We start from the raw sequence: 9,769 nt of genomic DNA, 5'->3' as shown, positions 1-9,769 counted from the left end.
TTTTTATTTTTTGATTACAATTGACGTACAATATTATACTAATTTCTGGTGTACTACATCGTGATTAGATATTTTTATGACTTACGAAGTGATCACCCTGATAAGTCTAGTATCCATCTGATACCACACATAGTTATTACAATATTATTGACTAGATTCCCTATGCTGTACTTTACATCCACTTGACTATTTTGCAACTACCAATTTGTACTTGACCCTTTCATCTTTTTCACACAGCCCCCCAAGCCCCCTCCCATCTGGCAACCATCGGCTTATTCTCTTCATCTATGAGTCTGTTTCTGTTTAGTTTGTTCATTCATTCTTTAGATTCCACATATAAGTGAGATCATATGGTATTTTTCCTTCTCTGACTTATTTCACTTAGCATAATACCCTCTAGGTCCAACCATGTTGTCGCAAATGTTAAGATTTCATTCTTTTTTTTATGGCCATGTAATATTCTACTGTGGGTATGTACCTCATCTTCTTTATCCAATCGTCTATTGATGGGCACTTAGGTTGCTTCCGTATCTTGGCTATTGTAAATAATGCTGCAGTAAACATAGGAGTGCATACATCTTTTTGAATTAGTGTTTTGGATTTCTTCAGAGAAATACCCAAAAGTGGAATTGCTGGGTCATAAGGTAGTTCTATTTTTAACTTTTTGAGGCACTTCCATTCTGTGTTCTATAGTGGCTGCATCAATTTGCAATCAGGTAGGAGCTTCTTAAGGACAATGACTCATCCAGGTGAACTCTGGGGCAATTGTCTGACACTTATTGAGACTTGGGAGCTGTTCGTAGAGATAACAAAAGAACAAACGGACGAATAAAAGTCGGTTTTGTCAAGGAAGGACAAGAACAGTAGAGCTGTGAGTTTATTAATACCTTTTCCCCAGCGCTTGGAAGAAACTCTAATTCTTTCAAAATTGTTCCTTCCACCCCATCCCTCTCCCATCCTCATCCCCCAAACAAAAGCGGTGGTCCCTCCAGCCTACTCTATTTTCTCGTCTGCAACAGAGAGGACTAGGGATTTGGGTAAGGCAGAGGGTATCAACTTCCAAGCTTCTCCTGGTTCAGCCCCATCACCATCGCGCCCCTGCCCACTCACTTCCCCTCAAGGAACCCTCCCTAGAGCAAAATGTAGTAAGAAGGATTTTTGAGTCCTCTTCATTCTTGCTGTAAAACCTTGGGCCACTCCTGTGACCTCTGAGCTCCCCGCTCTCCCGTTTCCCCACCTGTGAAGGGGTCCTGAGGCCCCCTAGGTGGCAGGTGGGGAACGCCTTGAGGTGCTGCGGAAAGCTGTACTCCCGCACGTCTCCCTGACACCGCCCCCCGCCCCGGCCTCCCGCGCAGGCCACGCCCCTCCCCCCCCCACGCCCTGGCCGCCCGGGCAGGCCACGCCTCTCACCCGCTCTGCAGCCGGGCGGCGTTGCCATGGCTTCGCGCGTACACAGGCCTGGCGGGTGCGCGGGGTGCGGGCCGCTGGCTGGAGACTCCGCGGGAGCGCGGCCGGTCGGCCTCGCCCCCGAGCGGGCCCGGCGCCTCCCGAGCCCGCCGGGCTCTCGGCGGAGGACGGAGCGTGGGCTTCTTCCTCCCGCCAGGTGAGTGAGGCATGGGAGGAGGCGGCGGGCGGACACCTGAGGTCGAACCCAGCAAACTCTGCGAGGTCAGGGGCTGGAGCGGCGGGGTGACCTGACTCCAGCCGGGAGCCCCGAACTCCTCCTCTCAGATCCTGGCTCCTGACCCCAGGGGCGCCCCAGAGGCGGTGCCCCAGCACCAGCCATTCCTCCCTAAGTGCAGCGCCCCCCCACGACCCCGGAGGTAGCCGCGCGCGAGCTTCAGGCCCCTTTGGCACCCACTTTCGGGTGTCCTGTGGGGTACAACTGGGATTATGAGCGACGCCCCAGGTTTTCCGAATTTACGGACACCACCACCCAGTGGTCAGAGATGCGCCTTACTTGACCTTTCCTTTGAGGAACTTCCAGAGCCCCCAGGCGACCGAAGACCTTGGAGCCCTCAAAAGAACTGTCGCTCCTGTGGTCCAATCCTGATCCAATGAAGTAGTCAAGGGGATGCAGATGATTGAAACTCTTTCCTTCTTTCCTGTGGCTGGTGCTGTGTGGCACTAAGAACGAATTTCCAGAGTTTAACACATTCAAATTACTTTCTACAGTATTTTCAAGCAGGGAAATGGCTGCACAGGGCAAGATTAAGGTGAAGTATTGTCCAACCCAAAAGCTAAAGCAATAGAATTTAGGTTTTCCAAAAAGTCATCTAGAAGAGATACTGGAAGGAAAACGAAGGTAGTTACTGGCAAATATTCCTAGCCAGCTGGCTGCTCTAATTGCTTTGAGGTATCATTTTAGAAGAGAAAATGTCTTTTCTCCTATGTTAATGACAACAAACCTAATAAAATTTATTTCTCCTGATATTTGAAAGCATTGATATTTGTGAGGCAACTACTAGGCCTCGGAATTTACAGGTATCAATAAACCATCTGGCTTATTCGTATTTACCTTACCCTCAGGTAGGGTATTATTTTTTCTTTCAGAGGATAGAATCCTGGTTTCAAGGACTTTCTGTTACTGCATGCTCCACATGTGGACAGTGCAACTCCCCCACCCCACTCTGCCCCACCCAGAAACAATGGAGGGTGGAAACTGAGCTGCCAGAGGATTGAGCAGTAGGTATTCAGAGTTCTTTCCCTGACACCTACTGCGGTGTGACCTTCACCTCTCAGAGTCTCAGTTTCCCCATCTGTAAAGTGGGACAGTACTGATACCTACCTCACAGGGGTGTTCTGAAGATGGAAAGAGGCAATGTGTGTAAAAGGATAGCACGGTGCATGGCACTTAGTAGGGCTTCAATAAATGATGATGGAGATGTTGACGAAAAGCAGAACCAGACCTGAGACTCTATACGATCACAACTGGATGACTTTTGTTTTTATCCACAGCCCAGCAACTTCACAGTTCAGTGATCTTTCAGCTGAAAAGAAAAGAGAGGGACTCATTCTGTGACATGTTGTTGAGATGAAGGATGTCACGCTATGTAATTGGACATAAATCAGAATTCAAGCATCATATAAATTATCACCAACATTCTGTCACCTACCGAAGTCACTGAAATTTTTGTTTTCAAAATCGTGTATAGTCTACAGCCATGCCACCCTGAACATGCCCAATCTCATCTGATCTCAGAAGCTAAGCAGGGTCAGGCCTGGTTAGTACTTGGATGGGAGACCACCTAGGAATACCAGGTGCTGTAGGCGTTAAAAAAAAAAAAAGTATAGAATTTACTTTGAAATGCATAAAAATATAAAATGGATAGATGAATGGGTAAATGGATAGATTATGTAATCAAGCAAATAGCAAAATGTCCATTGTAGAATCTAGGTGGTGGGTATATTGTTCACCATCCACTTCTTTCAACTTTTTTGTGCATTTGACATTTTCATTCTAAAATATCGGGGGAAAAAATATGTGCAGATTATATGGCCAAGCTATAATCTTAATACTTTGGGCTTTAGAAATAATCCTTTTTTCCTAAATATGTGAAGAAATGTAGTGATTTAAAAAGAAAGTATCATTTAAAGCCCACTTTCTCAATGACTGACTTGGCACTTTAAGAATATCTACGGAAACTTAGAGATCCTTAGATCAGAGTTCAAGATTAACAATAATAATAATTAGTAGTGGTACAAATATGTGTTTGGTATATAGCAGGCACCATTCTAAATGCTTTATACATATTTATTGCATTTAATCTTCACAAAACCCTTTGGGATACAGAATATTATTTAATCCCATTTTACAGATGAGGAAACTGAGGCATAGGGAAAGAATAAGTAACTCACCTAAGGTCACAGAGCTGAGAAGTGGAAGGTTAGGAATACTCGGTATGTCAGATAACTAACCTCATACTAAGCTCAATGGGAGCTGGAGAGCAGTTATCAGGGGAATTCTGATTTGTTGTTGGGCTGTTTAGCTATTGTTTGTTTGTGCTCTGAGTTACATTAAAAAAGTCTTCTGTGTGATTATCGGAGCCCAGCTCATGTATACTAGATATCACTACTAAAGAGACAGTCTTTGGAATATGCAGAATTATGATTCTAATCATCGCTAAGTCCACCTGTGGACTCCCACCTCTGCTGATTTCCCCTTTGGACATTGTGGTGTTTTTCATTCATTCTAAATATGACGTTGTTGAATAATTAGGGGACTGCAGTTTTCTAACAAAATTGTTTCTGAAAACCTTTTATAGGGAAAGCAAAGAGTATGAAAGCCTATCTAAAGAGCGCAGAAGGCTTTTTCGTCCTGAATAAAAGTACTACGATTGGAAGGCATGAAGACTCAGACCTTGTTTTAGAGGTAAGAAGTCTTGCTTCTCCAACCCTCCTCAAAAGCCCTTACTGTTTCGTGGACTCAGATGGCTTTTAAAGCACAACTTCTGGCTAACAGCCACATCTTTCTTCGATGTGCTTGCCTGTAACCAATTGCCAAAATACTCTGGGTTTCCCTGGCATACATAGTGAAAATGAGCGCAATGCAAAGTGTGATGTGCCCTCTGTCATTTGCTGGACAAGTCTGCAGATGCCCCACCCATCGTCCCCTCCCCAGCAGCCTGATAAGGCAGTTTGGAAGGTAGGCATAGAGCCGATGCTTTGACCTTCACCTGCTTTGGGCCTGACAGCCAGGCCCACCTGCAGTGCCCAGCCTGAGTTTTTGGAGACTGTTGTGGGCCCCTCGGAGCCTGCAGACCTCCGAGCAGTGAAGCAGGATAAGCCCTGGGCCTGGCCTCAGCATTCCCTCATTTCATTTCATTCTCTGAATTCACTGTGGTTTGGTCCAGAGCCTCAGATCAGTGACAGCACAAGATGGTGGAAGAAAGAAAGGAATAATAAAAACAGTAGTTTTTGACCTTTTTAACTATCGAAGGAGCTTAAAATATTAAAGCAGAAAGAGAAATGCAATGGAATTTACTCGTAACTGTGAAAAGCAGGCCTGTCTCAGACCTCATTCAACAGATTTCCTTTCAACTTTGTATTTTGAAATAATTATAGATTCAAAATAATTAACGATACAAATAATTAACGATACAAAACCAGGAAGTTGATATTGGTACAAAATTAGTGTTTGGTTCTATGCCATTTTATTATGTGCGTGGATTCATGTGCAGCCATCAAGATATAGAACTATTCCATTATCAAAGCTCTCCCTGTGATATTCCTTTATAGTCATAATACCTCCTCATACCACCATTCCTAAACCTCAACAAGCACTAATCTGTTCTCCATTTCTATCATTTTTATTGCTTTGAGAATGTTGTATAAATGGAATCAAATAATACGTGAACTTTGAGGTTTTTTCTCACTCAGCACAATGTCCTTGAGATCCATTTAGGTTGTTAGCCTGTTCCTTTTTTACTGCCGAGTAATATTCCAGTGTCTAGATGTATGACAGTTTGTTGGACCATTCACATATTGAAGGACATTTTGATTGTTTCCAATTTGGGACTGTTATGAATAAATCTATTATAAACATTTGTGTATAGGTTTTTGTGTGGGTACAAGTTTTTATTTCTTTGGAATAAATGCTCAGGAGTGTGATTGCTAGATTATGTGGTAAGTATGTGTTTGGTTTCTAAAAAAACTTCCAGGTTATTATCCAGGGTGGCCATACCATTTTTAACTCCCACTAGCAATGGATGAGACATGGTTTCACTGCATCCTCACCAGCAATTAGTATTACCACTGTTTATTTTAGCCATTTTAGTAAATGTGCAGTGATATCTCTTCATGGCTTTAGTTTACATTTCCTAAATGGCTAGTAATGTTGCATATCTTTTATGTACTTATTTGCCTTCTGTATATCTTTTTTGATGAAATGTCTCTTCATATTTTTTGCCAATTCTAATAGGATTATTTGGGGTTTTTATAGATAATCCTATTAGAAATGAGTTTGGGGAGTTCTTTATATATTTTAGATATGAGTCCTTTACCAGATATATGGTTTGCAAATATTTTCTTCTACCATAGGTTGTCTTTTCATTCTTTTAACAGAATATTTCACAGACCAAAAGTTTTAAATTTTCATGGAGTTCAGTTTATCTTTTTTTTCTTTTATAGATCATGGTTTTAGTGTTATGGCTAAGAACACGTGAGCAAGTCCTTGATACTGAGGATGTTCTCTTATGTTTTCTTCTAATAGTTTTATAATTTTGTTTTATGTTTAAATCTATAAACTTTTTGAGTTCTTTTTTGAATATGATGAGGTTTAGTTAAGGTTTATTTTTATTGCATGTGGATATCCAGTTACTTTAGAACCATTTGTTGAAAAGACTATCCTTTCTTCATTGAATTGCTTTTGTAACTTTATCAAAAATCATTTGACCAATATGTGTGGAGGCTCTTTCTGAGTTCCTATTACGTTTTATCGATCTGTGTGTCTATACTTCTACCAATATGACATAGTCTTAATCACGGTAGCTGTTTAAGTTTTAAATCAGGTAGAGTGATCCCTCCCATTATATTCTTCTTTAAAAAAATTTTTTAACCTATTCTAACTCTTTTCCCTTTTTATATACATTTTAGTCTAAGGCAGTCTATGTATACAAAATATCTTGCTGTATGTATCGGTATGAGAAGAACTGATACCTTTACTGGTCTCTTTCGCTCTATGAACACGATGTTTCTCATTTATTCAGGTGGTCTTTGGTTTCTTTCAAGAGTGTTCTGTACAAGTCCTGTATGTGTTTTGTTATATTTACAATTAAGGATTTCTCTCTTATTTTGAGTTATTATAAATGGTATTATATTTTAAAATTTGGTGTCCACATGTTCCTTGACATTATATAGAAATACAATTGATTTTTGTATGCTTATATGATATCTAAACTAAACTTTCTAGAAGGTTTTTTTTTATAGATTTCTTGGGGTTTTATACATAAATAATTATGCATCTGCAAAAAAAAGAACAGTTTTTTTTCTCCTTTCATCAAGGAGATCTGAATGCCTTTAATTTCTTTTTTCCTGCTTTATTACACTGGCCAGGACATCCAGTACTCTGTTGAATAAGAGTAGTGAGTAAAGTATACATCTTTGTATTTGCTTGTTCCTGATCTTATATGAGAAGCATTCAGTACTTCACCATTAAGTGTGGTATTGATCGTAGGCTTTTCTGTAGATGCTCTTATCAAGTTGAGAAAGTCTCCCCCCTCACCCCCCACCCCCATTTATTCCTGGTTATCTGAGGGTATTTATCATAAACTCAGCAGATTTAAAAATTAACTCAACGGGCCTCCCCTTGAGAGTCTCATCCATGTCATGGTCGCCCTATAAGGACACAGAAAATCCGTTCAGTGCACAAAGTGGGGGAAGAAAAGAAAAAGAATTTCAGTTTCTTTTCATCGTAACAAGGGATACGTTTTACGTCATTTTATTTCCCATCTGGCCAAAGTAGAGACAGAGATCTCTGTGTCGAACTTGACTGTCATGTCAGAAAACTGTGGTAATTTTCAAGAGCACAGGCTTCGGAGATAGACAGACCTGGGTTTGAATCTCACTGGGCCGCTTTCTGGCTGTGTGACTTCAGCGAGTTAGTTAATTGCTCGGAGCTCGGAGCTCGGAGCTCGTTGTCTCAGTCTATGAATCACTTACCTCACAGAGTCGTTGCGTATAAAGTGCCTGGCACATGGCACTAAGTCAGCGACACCATGATGTTATTTTTGTCTTATAAAATGGAGACCGAGAGGAATCCTCAGAGGTGCACAGGGTCAAGATGAGGATCCACTGACATTAACAAGCTGTTTGGAAAAGGAATTGATGAGGACAATTATTATATCAACAGAAATTGAGTTCCATTCATTGTATAAAAAATAATTGATGGCTTACTGCTTCCTGGTCTTGGTTTAAGAAGGAAGTCCCCACCGCCAGCAATAGCCACGTTGATTTAGGAAGGAATAAGTTTCGTTTCCAGGAGCACAAGCTTATATCGGCTCTCTAAAGAACAGATGATGCATGAATTGCCAAACATTTTGTGAATGGGAGCTTCTATCTTAGACAGATCCTCTTCCCAAAGCTTAAATGGACTTGGGAGAGGAGGTTTGCTTTTAAAAGGGATATGGAGATACAGGTCCATTTGGAAGAATTGAAACCTGCAGATATGTCAACATTTTCCAATTCGATAAAACAAGACGAGGTGAAAATTGCCCCTTTGGTGACTTCATTGAGCCTTTCTTATTAGAATAATCACCCTCGATTGGCTATGGACCACCCCAAGGGATAATTCAATAGTCAATTTGTAATGGCCACTTAGAAATCATTTCACTAAATAAAATTCAGAAATATTTATTGATAAAAAGTTGTCCTTGAAATTACCCAAAGGTTACATCTCACAAGAGAAAGAGACTGTTTGCTTTATTTACTTGAGTAAATCGTAAATATAGGCAGTCACGCTTCTGAAGATTTATACTCATTTGCAAGGCTGACCTATTGTTTCGATTGTCGATGTCATAATATTTTGACATCATTTACTTTTTCCAATAATGGAAGGTAGTTACATGCTTATTGTTTTTTAAAAATTGGGAGAAAGTGTAAGGAAGAAAATTAAAGTCACTTGTAATCATCTGGCTCCAAGAAAGTCGATACTGATATTGATAGGGTTTTGCCCTCCAGACTTTTTTCCCTACCCTGTAAGGAGTTTGGTTCCCTAACAGCAATAGGAAGCCTGTGGTAGCCAGCTCGGCTTTGGCTGTTGTTGTCACTCATTCATCCCACAAATATTTACCTGGAGCCTCAGCACTGAGGCAGTCCTGGGGACATAGCAATAGCAGAATCGGGCATGGTTCCTACAGTCAGGAAACTGCTAGGAGACAGAGAAGTAAGTTAGAGATCCCACAAAGGCCTGTACAGTTCCATGCCAACATTGGGGCTCCAAAGGAAAGGAATACAGAAGACAAAGGGGACTTAACTCGACGAGGGGCACAGCAACGGCATGTGCAAAGGCCCTGGGGTGAAAGAGCATATTGGAAGCTCAAGGGACCAAGAGAAAACCAGTGTGTCCTAAGCAAGAGTGGGAAGGAGGAGGGCTAAGAGACGTGTAGGCCTCCTTTGTGCCACATAAGGATTCTCACCTTTATCTGAAGAGTAATGTGAAGAAGGCACCGAAGGGTTTCCAGCAAGGGGGAGACCTGCATATTGAACTGACCGTCCTGGCTGCCATATGCAGACTGGCAGTCAGCTCTGTTCAGAATCTCCCCTCTCCCATCGTGCATAGCTGGGAAGCCTCGGCCTTGCTCATTTCAGAGCTAAGTCTTATAAATTATAATTCATTTGATCCGATGTGGCTTGTGAACTGTAATTTTTAGAGCTGGATGTAGACACTATAAATTTGACTGAGAAAGGGGCTCAATTCTTCCAGAATGAAGAAACACCGAAAGCCAGTGGTTGTTGAATTTTTCACATGTATAAAAGTACTTGTTAAACAACCCCTGGAATGAAAGAGCCTATTCTGAGCCAGCGGGTTTGGGATGAGGCCCAGGAACCCTCACAGTTCCATGCTCCCCAGGTTCCGGTGGGGGTGTGGCATCTCATGGAGCACATTTCGAGAGCCCCCATCAGTGTCCCCTCCCTCGCCCTCTTTGATCACCTGCGTTTCTTCCCTGTCGATGTCGTGGGAGCTCCTGTTTGCGCGGGGCAGGGTGCTATTTCAATAAACTTTGTTTTGAGGAGTAGAGAAGCAAAAGGTAAACAGTAGAGAGCTGGCTGA

General features: G+C 41.9%; 1 protein-coding gene and 1 pseudogene across 4 annotated transcripts in view; both read left to right on the top strand.

Moving 5' to 3' along the window:
* The first annotated feature begins 1,445 nt into the window (after positions 1 to 1,445).
* FHAD1 (forkhead associated phosphopeptide binding domain 1) overlaps positions 1,446 to 9,769 on the top strand; it is a 109,072-nt gene continuing 100,748 nt past the window's right edge. For all 4 annotated transcript variants that reach the window (XM_039842150.1, XM_039842154.1, XM_039842153.1 and 1 more), the window contains exons 1-2: positions 1,446 to 1,603; positions 4,266 to 4,372. In XM_039842150.1, coding sequence (XP_039698084.1) covers positions 4,280 to 4,372 — 93 coding nt within the window. In that variant the 5' untranslated portion in view covers positions 1,446 to 1,603; positions 4,266 to 4,279. The remainder of the gene's footprint in view (positions 1,604 to 4,265; positions 4,373 to 9,769) is intronic.
* LOC120585947 (uncharacterized) lies at positions 3,155 to 3,273 on the top strand (annotated as a pseudogene).

The sequence above is a fragment of the Pteropus medius genome, unplaced genomic scaffold (genome assembly GCF_902729225.1).
Source record: "Pteropus medius unplaced genomic scaffold, Ma_sr-lr_union100, whole genome shotgun sequence".
NCBI lineage: Eukaryota > Metazoa > Chordata > Mammalia > Chiroptera > Pteropodidae > Pteropus > Pteropus medius.
This window is presented reverse-complemented; position numbering and strand designations above follow the sequence as displayed.